The sequence below is a fragment of the Octopus bimaculoides genome, chromosome 15 (assembly GCF_001194135.2).
Source record: "Octopus bimaculoides isolate UCB-OBI-ISO-001 chromosome 15, ASM119413v2, whole genome shotgun sequence".
NCBI lineage: Eukaryota > Metazoa > Mollusca > Cephalopoda > Octopoda > Octopodidae > Octopus > Octopus bimaculoides.
Window position 1 is genome coordinate 50,872,078 of NC_068995.1, and position 12,351 is coordinate 50,884,428.

General features: G+C 35.6%; 2 protein-coding genes across 7 annotated transcripts in view; one reads left to right on the forward strand and one right to left on the reverse strand.

Annotated features, from left to right (window-relative positions):
- LOC106870787 (aryl hydrocarbon receptor nuclear translocator homolog) overlaps positions 1 to 1,646 on the reverse strand; it is a 54,624-nt gene extending 52,978 nt beyond the window's left edge. For 4 of the 6 annotated variants that reach the window (XM_052973332.1, XM_014916985.2, XM_014916984.2 and 1 more), the window contains exon 1: positions 1,364 to 1,645. In XM_052973332.1, the coding sequence (XP_052829292.1) occupies positions 1,364 to 1,406 (43 nt within the window). In that variant the 5' untranslated portion in view covers positions 1,407 to 1,645. Of the gene's footprint in view, positions 1 to 1,363 lie in introns of all 6 variants that reach the window. The other 2 variants (XM_052973334.1, XM_014916986.2) reach the window with 2 other exon arrangements.
- A 132-nt stretch (positions 1,647 to 1,778) lies between these two features.
- Positions 1,779 to 12,351, forward strand: part of LOC106870788 (homer protein homolog 2) — a 127,812-nt gene continuing 117,239 nt past the window's right edge. The window contains exon 1 of the mRNA XM_014916989.2: positions 1,779 to 1,958. Within this exon, the coding sequence (XP_014772475.1) occupies positions 1,948 to 1,958 (11 nt within the window). The 5' untranslated portion in view covers positions 1,779 to 1,947. The remainder of the gene's footprint in view (positions 1,959 to 12,351) is intronic.

Below are 12,351 nucleotides of genomic sequence, written 5' to 3' on the forward strand. Positions count from 1 at the left end.
GAGTATCTATGTGTGTCGCATGTTGAGCTATGTTCTGATAGATCAACGGAAATGGTCATTGGTAGCCAGAACAAATCTGACCACAAGACGAATGGCAAAGAGATAGAGAGATGGACGAATTAGCTAATAACATTTCCCCACATAAACGAACAACCACTGTTCAGTTTGAGTGTGTGTGTGTGTCAGATGATACCTAGTAGATCATATAAATAAATATATATATATATTGAATTTCGTTTAATAAATATTTTGGAGAGACATTCTCTGATTCTAAACACCCTTTAGTGGTTCCTAAATGTCATAAACCAAATGAGTAAACAAGGTAGAAATAGAAACTAGAGCGCAGTCACAGAACTAGACCAGGCAAATAGTTTTAAAAGCGGATGTGTAAATAAATATGAATCAGATGGTTAGTTAGAGATCAGAGACGGAGTGTATATTAGGACATGGATATACTGAAGTCCTCTAGATGTGAAATGAAATAAAAATACGTAAACAAAACCATTTGTTCGTTACGCCTTTTATTGATAATCCTTCTTCCTTCTCTGAAACCAGTGAGGGAACCTCTACGTGGTCGTTTTCGAAAGTAGAAATAGCAGCTGAATTTCTTTGAACTATGCCCTACCGTCTTGAAAAAAAAAAACGAACATATTGGACACTGTAGTTCTAGATATACGTAAAAACAAGGTAGTCTCAGCTGAAATACCTTTGATCGTGGGTCTGCTCAATCAGAAATGATCTCGGGGTTAAACAACAACACTTCTAAAGCTTAGCATGTAGTATTTAGTTATGTCAAAGATAATACCAGATCCTTCTCACATCAAATAAGTCAACTGCTCTCTCATATATGTGTACATACATTATATCTATATATATATATATCTATATATATAATATGTTTACATTCTCAGTATTACGATCTGGATAAGAAGGAATCAAGGATTTGTTTATTTATTTATTAAAAGGTCCATAGCTGATCCAAGGGCTACGGCTGAATGCTACAGTAATTACAAGTACATGTTCAAAGAAATGAAGAAATAATTTAAACGAAACCAGTAAACGTGTCATATTATTCGTCTAAGTTTAATTAGAGAAGAGACGAGTGGAAATAATAAACAATAATTTTTTAAATAATTCTATTAGTAGTAGCATTATTAATGATAGTGATCAGGGTAAATAGTATTGAGGAGAAGGGGTTGGATGATCGAAATGGAAAGGTCCATAGAATGAATGTGGAGTAAGTTAATAAGAGAAGTAGAATGAAATCGACATGGGTGAGTCTGTCTGTGTGACAATAGCAGCAAACACTACTACACACACATCTTTTTTTTCCGTGTTGTAAAAGTGAAAAAATGCCACTTACCGGAACCCGACGGACCTGGTGATACTGTAGCCGCTGCAGCCATTGCAATCAGTTTCTCTTTTGTGTGGAAATCTCACGGATCAATCGATAGTCGGACAGTGGGAAAAAAAAGGCTCACAAAAACTGATGAGGGGGGGAGAGTGTGGTACGTATGAAAAGGGGGGTAAAAAAAGAAAATAAGTGGATGGAGGGGAAAAAAATTGCAGTTCGATGGTTACTGCTGCTGTCACTACAGCTGCTGCTGCTGCTGTTGTTGTTATTAACGATGTTGTTTATGCTGCTGCTGCTGGTGGTGATGTTGTGCGAGACGAAGAAGAAGAATCATGGCAGAACAAAGACGAGAATAAAACGAGATTGCGAACGAGAATGTTTGGTCGTCTCCCGTTGATATGTTTCACACACACACGCGCCACTGTCAGCCAAACTGAAAGGTGGCAGATACAAACTCAAAATGTCACTTCGTCCGCCGCTCTAATATTTTTTTACATTCGAGCCGGGTCTTCTCTCTCTTTCCATCTCTATTTTTTTATCGACCCCTATTAACTCTATATTTCGAGAGAAAATAACAAAAAAGAAGCATAATAATGAATTCGGGGTGAGTTTTCATACATTTTATTGTTGTTTTCTTTCATACTACAATATATATATACACACACATATATAAACATATTTATATATATTTCGCTGTATATTTACTATATTTTTCTCTTTTATCCGTCTGTTGTTATTGTCTGCTGCTGACACATTTTTACAACCTTCTGCTTTCTCTCTTTCCATTCCTATAACTTTCTTTTTCTTCTTCTTTTGCTTCTTCTTTTTCCGCTTGAGAAAAAATAAAAAGGGGGATAAAACAAGGACCTCAACAAAAATATATAATACCCCATTCATTCATTGTTGTTAATTTTGTCTTAGCCTTCTTGCAAATTGGAAACTAAAAATTGGTGGGGGGAAGAAATGAAAAAGAAAGTACAAGAACAAGTATGTTGAATGAATGAAAAAAAAAGATGCAGTTATTTCGTGTAAGTGACATGTGAATGTAGTAAATGGTCAAATGCAAGCGCTATTGTTACATGTTTCTTTATCTAATCGAACATCGTAGGTATTATAGCAGATTTTTATTGAATTTTATTAGTTTTTATTTAAACTTACAAGCAGTTTATAATTATTTGCCTTTTTCTTCTTCTTCTCTGATTTAAAATATTAGAAGGGAGTGTTTTTGAAATCGCCGATGACTTATCCATCATCCAGCAAATCGGATTATTGTGCGAGTGTGTTATATTTGTTAGCTAGTTCACTTGTGACTGGCTACACGTATAACAAGGTATCGCTAAACATAAAATAAGAATTGAAATAACCAATTAACAATTAAATAAATAAGTCTGTCTTCAAGACTCTTGCCTTAGTTTTATTGTACTTTTCACACCCGAGACAATTTTGTTCCCCTTTCTCTTTGTCGAAGGATTCGTGTCGCTCTTAACATGAATCGCCGTTTCAGACACGATCGATTTCTTTGACTGGCTCTTAATTACTGAAGGTGGGCTGACTATTTAAATCCTCAGTCCTTCCTTCACCAATTACTTATCAAAGTAATTCATACCTCTAGTTAAGTCTTCAGTTTTGGAAACGGTTTTTTTTTTTGAGAAATATCCAAGATGCGGAGGAGACCTATTCCTTAAAGAAAAAAAATCTATTTACTCGTGTAAGGTTGTTTTTTTCTCTTTCAGTTCTTTTATTTTGTTTGGATATAATTTGGGGGGTAATGAGAAGAGACAGTGTTTGCTTAAGTCGAATTCATATGATTAATTGATAAGTAAGTGTTCCACAGATTTTTTTTTTTTATCAGAACACATCAAGGTGTTCCTAGCAACGATGGTCTCACAGGTTTTGTTTTCTTTTAGTTCGTTTTTAGCTCTTTCCCACCCCCCACTTCTTATGTATGTCCCTATAAACGAAATACCAAACATTGTAATTGGAGCCACTTAGTATATATTTTGAGCTTATTCATTATGTATCATCACAACAAATGTCTCATTATTGATGACTGAAGATGCAGTAACGGCCGTTGATTTGTTTGTAGATTGATTCATGAGTCAGCAGCCAATGTGTAACGGGAAGTGATTAAAACCTTTCTGTATGAGTTGGAACAGATTTGGTAGCCGATTGCATATCGATCTCAGAGCCTTAAAATTATTAATAGGGTTTATTATGTATATACGAGGGGCTAAAACTATGGGTTCGGTGTACCTTATAATTCTGAAGATTCGAGAAACTTCACTTGAAAAATTGGTATTTTAGGAATTATATTGTTTTACTGGAAATAACCCCTATGTTACATATATTAAAATTCTGTAGTATTATGCTTCATACTCGATTGCTGATAGCTTTTGTTCATCTCATTGAAGATCCCTCTAAAAGGGTATTAAAGTAAATATGCGAATTCAAAGATAATAAAATCTTATTCCTAATTCTATTGAAATCTGTTGTTATTATTACTTAATTAACTAAAAAAAACTTGTTTTGATTTAAGTTTGTATTCAAAATATTAACACTATCTGTTCTCCCTCCTCCAGACAAAAAGACCCCTCCCAGTTCTCTAATATACCCATCATAATTTTTTTTTACAATTTTTACCTTATGCCAGTAAACGTAGTTTATGGGCAAGGATACCAATCAAATTATAGTCTCCAAATATGAAACATTTTTTTATCTATTAAGAAGCTTCTATTGATTCTAAATTTCAAAAGCAATTTCCAAATCTTTCTATTTACTAATTTAGAACACTACTTTCAGAAACTAAGCTAATTGGTTCTTTCTTCAGATCAAATTATTGGTCAGTGTAAGCTAATCAATAGTCTGATGCCAATCTTGGATGGAAGGTGGTAGGGTACAGGTTACATACACTATAAATGTATTTAGTCGTTGACCCAACAAGCAGGAACTGCAGATATCCCGGCTATCATCTGTCTCATCACCCATCACTTTTTCCGACTTGCGTATGGTATTTGTTTTAGTCTTCAATCATTTTCATCTAATGAGCTAACGAGGAAGTGAGCCTCTACCTAGCTGCATAATATGCTAGAAACAACAGCGAAATAACCCTCAAATCACACTCTCTCTTCTTGAAAAGGAGAAAAATGCAGTAGATAATGTAACCCTAGGTGTAAACTTAAGGAATGGCTTGGTATGAATGCCTTTAATCATAAGTCTGCTCATTCAGATTTTTAAACAACAATGGGCGACTTGACTACCACTTAGAAAAATTTCCCAACAACCTGTAGTTAGCGATGAGAGTTTAGTGTTTCTGCCGAGAGCGAAAGACATCTGAGAGAAACTTGGTCTTTCTACATACACATGTGACTATGAGTGGATCCTCCTCCTCTTCATCAAATGACCCTGTTATTAGGCTATCAGCTTGCTCTGTTATCAGGATATCAGTTTTGACAGTTCATAACACTGGTGTATTCGTATGAACTGTCAAAAACGGAGTTTCTATTTCCAGCAGAGACATTTTACTTTCAATGGTTCAGCCCATGTTGTTTACTGTAGAGGAGAACCATTGGTGTTACTGTTTAGCACCAAGACAGCTCTGATGTATCAGTTCTGGTATTTGAAGGCATTCCAGCCATAACTATCTTACCTTTTTTTTTTTTTTTTTTTTTTTTTGGACATTCTGCATCCAGAAATACATTGTCTTTTCAAGACAGTCAAGGTGTGATTGGAGGAAGTCCTGCTGTTGTTATAATCTCTGCTCACTATGCTACTTGGGTTTTAGTGTACTCTGCTCAGTTGGTGCCCCTTGATCCCGTATAAATTTCTATTGCATAATATAATTTGTATCTACTCTTGTAGATATATATACATGTATAAGGCTGATATGTTTGTCGGACAACTCAGCTGCAAATTATAACTATCAGAAACAGTATCCGTTTCTTTGCTGAGCCTAGTTTCAGTCTAGTGACTTCTGGGTTATGGGCCCAACATGCTTCCATTCACAACTCTGGGTAAGATGACTTGTAATGGTCTGAGATGAGTTGAGGGACCATGCGTCATGTGTCCGTTTTCCATGCTAACTTAGGACGTAGAACAGCTTGACCAGAGGATGCCCCTGACTCCATTGTCTGTTCTAGCATGGTTTCTATGGTTGAATGTCCTTCTTACCGCCAACCACTTTACAGTGTATTCTGGGTACTTTTTTATGTGACACCCATGCTTGTAACATGATGCCAGCATGAGTGCTTTTAATGTGGAACCAGCCCCAGTATCAATTCTGCTGTGATGGACAGGCCTTCTTGGGAATGGATGCTCTTCCTAACACCAATTACTTTATAGAATGTACTGGGTGACAAGACAGCTAAAAAGTTCAACCCAGTCTTACATTGTCACTGCTTCAAATCCTTGTTTTTTTTTTTATTCATTCTCTTTTACTCTTTTACTTGTTTCAGTCATTTGACTGCGGCCATGCTGGGGCACCATTCATTTTTTTGTTTTTTAATTTATTATAATAGATAGAGAAGGTTATATTTCATTAGGAATATGATCACAAAAAGATTAAGATACATTTAGCTGCTAAGTAGAACAGGTCAAGCAAATTTGTAGAATCCCCCTGTTGTGTTGTACTCTTTTTCCCACTCATCTCTGTAGCTCTAACTGGCATTTTGGGGGTTTCATCCCCTCAAAGTTAATAAAGAACAAGACAAGTACTGAGGTTCATTATTTACATTATTTACATTCGACGGATATTTGTCCTCATCTTGTTTGTTGTTAACACGTTTCGGCTGATATACCTTCCAGCCTTCTTCAGGTGTCTTGGGGAAATTTCGAACCTGGGTTCTCATTCCTAAGGTATTTTTCAGTGTTGTTATTATTGTTCACTGCTTGGAATCGAACTCGGAATCTTGGGGTTAGTAGCTTGCGCTCTTAACCACTATGCCATATGCCTGTGGGCATATGTACTGGGGTTGATGTAAGAAACTAACCCTTCCCTGCAAAATTGCTAGTCTTGTACTTGAATTAGAAACAGTTATCTTTTATCATTTACTTGTTTCAGTCAGTAGACTGTGGCCATGCCGGGGCATCACCTTGTAGAGATTTTTTATTCGAACGTTTTGACCCTAGTATTTTTTTTTAAAGCCTGGTACTTATTTTATCAGTCTCTTCTGCCAGACCACTAAGTTATGGGGATGTAAGCAAACTAACATCAGTTGTCAAGTGGTGGGGAGGGGACAAATTCAAGCACAACGACACACACACACATGTATATACACACAGGGGCTTCTTTCAGTTTCCATCTACCAAATCCATTCACAAGTCTTTGGTTGGTCAAGGCTATAATAGAAGACACTTGCCCAAGGTGGCATACAGTAGGACTGAACCCAGAACCATGTGTTTGGGAAACAAACTTATTACCACATAGCCATACCTGGACCTATTATTATTTCTATTTGATTTGACAGTTGGTACAACAGTCTTAAATTTGAGTATTATATTTCTCTTTTGTGTATGTAATAAATGTGTGTATACGTGTATGTATATGTATGTGTGCACATACATTTTGCACATATCTAAGTGAAGTCGCATTTGAATGTTAAGATGCTAAAGCTTAGGATAATAAATAGTCAGGTTTCTTTAGCTGAATCAGACATATATAATTAAGAGTTTGTATTTCTCTCTCTCTATGTCTGTCTCAGAACATGTTCAAATACATGTCTAATAGATTTAAAGCGAATAACAAAAGGAAGAGCTACATAAAACAGATCTTGTTAAAATTATATTCTGGTATACGCTAATGTTAGGTTTGTCTGTTTATGTGTGCTTGTATGTATGTGTGTGTGTGTGTGTTTTCCTTCCTTGAGAGCCTACTTAAAGAATTTGAGAAACCAAAAAAATATAAGGATATAATAATAATACAAGGCCAAAAATACAAATTTCAAACAGAAAATACTCATTATTACTTGAACCCTTTCATTTTATATATTATTTCCTCTTTTATTTTCAATTAAATCTTGGGTTGGACCTAGTTTCATTTTGTTTAAGTAGCTGCAGTATTTTGTTACCATTTCCCGTCCAGTTAACTACATTAGTTCAAATAATATCAATCTTTTTCTTCATAAGTACCATTTGACATGTTTGATTCATGCAAATGGAACCATCACCCACACTTTCTGACATTACTGTACTCAACATGGAAGAACGAGACAATCATTTGCATTTATGCTTATTTTAACATTTATCCTCCTCCTCGTTATTTTTACATTTGTTTTTCTGTGCCGACAAGAGATGAACAGATTTCATAATGTATTGTCACTTGTCTTTTGTTTTCTAACATACACAAATGCAGAGAAAACTCACACATCTTTGTTACATTAGAGACATCAGAGACAAAATTAAACAGTCTCCTCTACTCTAGCACCTCCATTTATTTTTTTTCCATTTTGGCATTTGTATTTTTCACAGCTGGATACCTTTCCTCTCCATAACTAACCACTTTACAACACGAACTGGGTACATGTCATTATGTCACTGATACTAGAGATGTTGTCTCTGACTAGAGTCCCCCTGAGAGCCAATGAGACTGGGGTTGCAGAGAATATATTATACCTTGGCCCAGAAATTTTCTGGGTTCTCAGAGAATGTTTGAATGTGTTGAACACTAAGCTAGAGTTCAAAGAAATGAAGAGCTCAGCCTATAAAAGGGAGTAGTCCTCACAATTCCATGGAAATTTTAGGGGACTTTGAGGTTCTGAAAGTAGTCCTGTTCTACTTTGAAAAAATTCTCTTGGAGGTGCTAGGGAAGGGGACTTGCAAGAAACCCATACCCCTGATAAAATTCTTCCCAGATACTCTGGTACTACCCTAAATTGTCTCTGTTCTGTATCTGTGCTGATGTTAAAATATTTATGCTTATGTTATAACATTTATGCTTGCATTATTAACATTTGAATGAAGATGATTGAAATTTATAAATTCCTCTGGGATTGCTTTTATCTAAAGCTAAAATGTAAGCATCATGTTCAAACTCTCACGTGTGTGCGCACGAGCACACACACACACACACACTCTCTCTCTCCCCCCCTTCCCACCTCTCTCTCTCACCATCTTCAATGTTTTACCATATTTTCATACTGGCGTAAGCTGAAGAGGTTTGTGTTACAGACTACCATCATTTGTTTAAAATGAAAAATTACTCTGTTTATTGAATTCTCTTATGCATTGTTATATTCAAACTGTATCTATGCAAATATCGAAGGATATATTAAAGAAATAGGAAAAGGAATCAAAGGTGTGTGTCGGAGTACTCAATACATGTAGTGAAAGAAGGAGTCTCAGTAATTATTCGCTGCCAGATTTCCTTTGAATTACACCCTATGTTTTCGGCCAACTATAATGCCCTGGCTAACTTCACTTTTCATCCTTCCACGGTCAATGAAATCGGGTACCAGTCAAGTATTGGGGTCGGTTATAAAGCACATGTTATATGCTGGTAAATGCAGGAGCTGGTTGGCTAGCTCTTGTAAGTGGCCAGGGATGTATTTGTATGTAGTAGCATCTTTTATTTGTAAGAAGTCTCTCCTAAGTTCACAGACTCCTTGTCAAATGGATTATTAAATTAGGTCTTTTGTTGTTTAGACTCTGCTCAGTTCTGGCCAGACATTACCTCTATGATCATCCCATCTTATTATAAGGAGCAGGATACCCTAGACAACATTATCCAAATATATAACCTTGGAGAGGGAGAGTTATTTGAGGGAAGGATAGATGTTATTTCTAGCAGGCTGAGTGACCTTAAAGGGACTTCCTCAATTGCCCATGGAGTATGTGTTATCAATATGGAATTTTCTTTCTACTATATTGATTTCTTAAATATGCTACATTTGTATGTGTGAGGGAATGAAGTTGTGTGGTATTCAAGCCTTTCCCAATAACATTAGTGCCTGCCACATGGGAGATTATTGCATTGACTCAAGCAAGTTAGCTAGAAATTATGAAAAGACTTAATCTAAAATTGTAATTTTTGCCCTTTTAAGAAATAAATAAATAAAAAAAATGAAGATTAATATTAAATAAAAATAACTGGGTTGTTTTGGGGTTTTATTTATCGGAATTGGAGTGCTTTTAGGAAATGGAAATAAATTGAAGATGACTTGTTAAATAGTTGTCATAGAAAACTTTTGTGTATGGCATCGTATGTTTGCTTTTTTCTTTGCCCCTTTTTTGGGTTGTTGAATTAATGAAAGCAGTGTAGAGTCCTGAAGTAATGTAATTAGGTATTTAAGTATGTCTGTGAATGTTATTGCTTCTAATTGTGATTAAGCTCCCTATAAAAGACAAAAAATTATTTTTTTATTATTTTTTTTTAGTTTGTATCATAACTTCATGTCATAACATGCGGTAGCAAAAACAGAACAGACTAGCTTTTTATGGAGAGGCAACTATAACAGAATGTCTCTCTTTTTTTTTTCTGTCAAAACAACAATCAGCCTGTTACTGCTAATGGCAAGGAGATTATTATAATGTAAAATGTGGATTATTTCTACTGTGTTGGTATTGAATTGTTTGAGTACACTTCAGCCATCATTGCAGAAATGAGGGGTGGGTGCAGAAAATCATATTTTGAAAGGATTCTTCAATAATGCAAAGGATATTTGAATGTTTGCTATTCACGGTGCACAGCCTAATGTGATTTGTTTTGTTTTGTTTGAACAAATCATTAATAGTCTTTAGTTGTTCATCTTTAATACATAATTGATAGCAATAGATTAAAGGGAAGGTTTCGGTGAGCCACACTCAGAATCTGGTTCTAATTCTTAGCTATGATAATTTCACTTTCAATTACTTAGCTGATGATCCTGAAAGAGGCATAAATGGCACACATTCTGACCCTATTTATTTGGCCATTTTAACTCAAAAAATTCCCCATGTAATCAATTTTTCTTTTTTTTTTTCCTCCCCCAAATTTGTTGGCTATAAAATTATTTTCTTCAAGAGTAATTTTTTCTTTCGTGCATGCACACACACATTCCTCCATGCTTTGTACAATCTTTTTCTTCACAAATATAACCATCAGAATCAGAAACCCTATCTTCTCCATGGCCAAAATGCCATTCCCCTCTCCCTTTTACACAGCATTTACTCACAGATAATGGCAACATTGCCTCAATTTATAAAGAGATCTTTGCTTCATTTCACTTTTTACATTGTAATAGATGAAATATATATATAGACCCCTTCGGTCGTGAATTACCATGGGATTGCAGCTATAAAGTTAAACAGGGAAACACAAGTCCAGTTAAGGTTGATTATGGAAGACCAGCAGTTGCCCATGCATACCAGCCGATGGCATCCAAGGGAAAGGTAAAGGCTGATACGACCTGACACCAGTGATGTTGCAACTCATTTTACAGCTGAGTGAACTGGAGCAATGTGAAATAAAGTGTCTTGCCTAAGAACATAATACAGAACCCGGTCTGGGAATTGAACTTGCTACTTCATGATTGTGAGCCCAAAACTCTAGTTGGTAAAATGAGAAAACTTGAATGTCATACATGTGACATTAGCAGCTTTGGGCTCTGTGCTGTCACTTGACCTACAAGAAATAGCAGTGAAATCACTCTCAAATTATCACCTTACTAATAATACTATACTTGATTATGCACTCAATCCTAGCCACATAATAGCCAAGAGAAAACTGAGCAGTCATGGCTGAAATACCTTTGATTAGAGGTTTGTTCAGTTACAACTGGCCTGGGGATAAGTAACAACAAACAGCAAGTGAACAAGGAAGTATCTTTGTGGTTGCTTGATCTGCTAGAAATAAGAACCAAATTCCTACCACCTTTGATTTTACCTTTTAAGTGTGTTCAGTCAGAGCTGACCTGGAATTTTTTCAAAATCTCCCCAATTTTTTTGAGTATATTTGATCAGAGTTTATCTGGGTTCAGCTACGCAGCAACACCAAATGACAGACATACTCCACATTTTCACATTTAACAAACATCTCAATTTACACAACTGCTTAAGACCCTGCAAGACATCATCACTAAAAAGGGCAGATGTTTTTACTAACAAGTGGAAGCTGCTGTATTTCACAATATAAATATTTACTCAACATGTAAATATATAAATATTTATTTACAACATATTTTGAGTGTTGTAAATATTTATAAGCGAACGCTTGGCTAGCTAACTAGCTAGTTTTTGTGTATGTTATTAATATAAAATTTTCTTGGTTATCTTTTGAAAATTAATATTCCAGTTATCCGTTTTTTTCCATTTTGAATCACTAGAACTGTTGATGTCAATTATTATATAATTATAATTATAGGGTTGTAATTGCTTTGAATTTATTCATCTGTATTTGTAAATAATGTTAGAGATATTTAGAATTCCATGGCTGTCTCAGTGAGGTATATTAACGAAGTTGTTGGTGTTGGTCAGCTCCAAGTCGGTTCTTATTTACTAAACTTCCTGCAACCACCACTCCATTTTTGTTCTAGATAATAGGCAAGGACATGGCTGTGTGTTTGTTTCCCAACCACACGGTTTTGAGTTCAGTCCCATGGTAACACTGCATGATAACTTCAACAAGTGTTTTCTACTTTAGCCCCAAGCTAACCAAAGCCTTGTGAGTGGATTTGGTAGATGGAAACTGAAAGAAACCTATCATATTTTTTTTTTTTTGCTGTAGTTTCATCTCAGAGCTGCAGCCATACTGATGCACCTCTGTTGCTTTGAACAGCAGGGTTCGCCACCATCCCATGCCGGAGCCTTATGGAACTTAAGGTGTTTTCGCTCAATAAACACTCACAACGCCCGGCATATACTCACATATTATTTGTGTATATATATATATATATATATATGTGTGTGTGTGTGTGTGTGTGTGTGTACATGTGTATGTGTGTGTTTTCATGTTGTCTCCTACTACTACTTGACAACCAGTGTTGGTGTGTTTACATCCCCGTTACTTAGCAGCTTGGCAAAAGAGACCA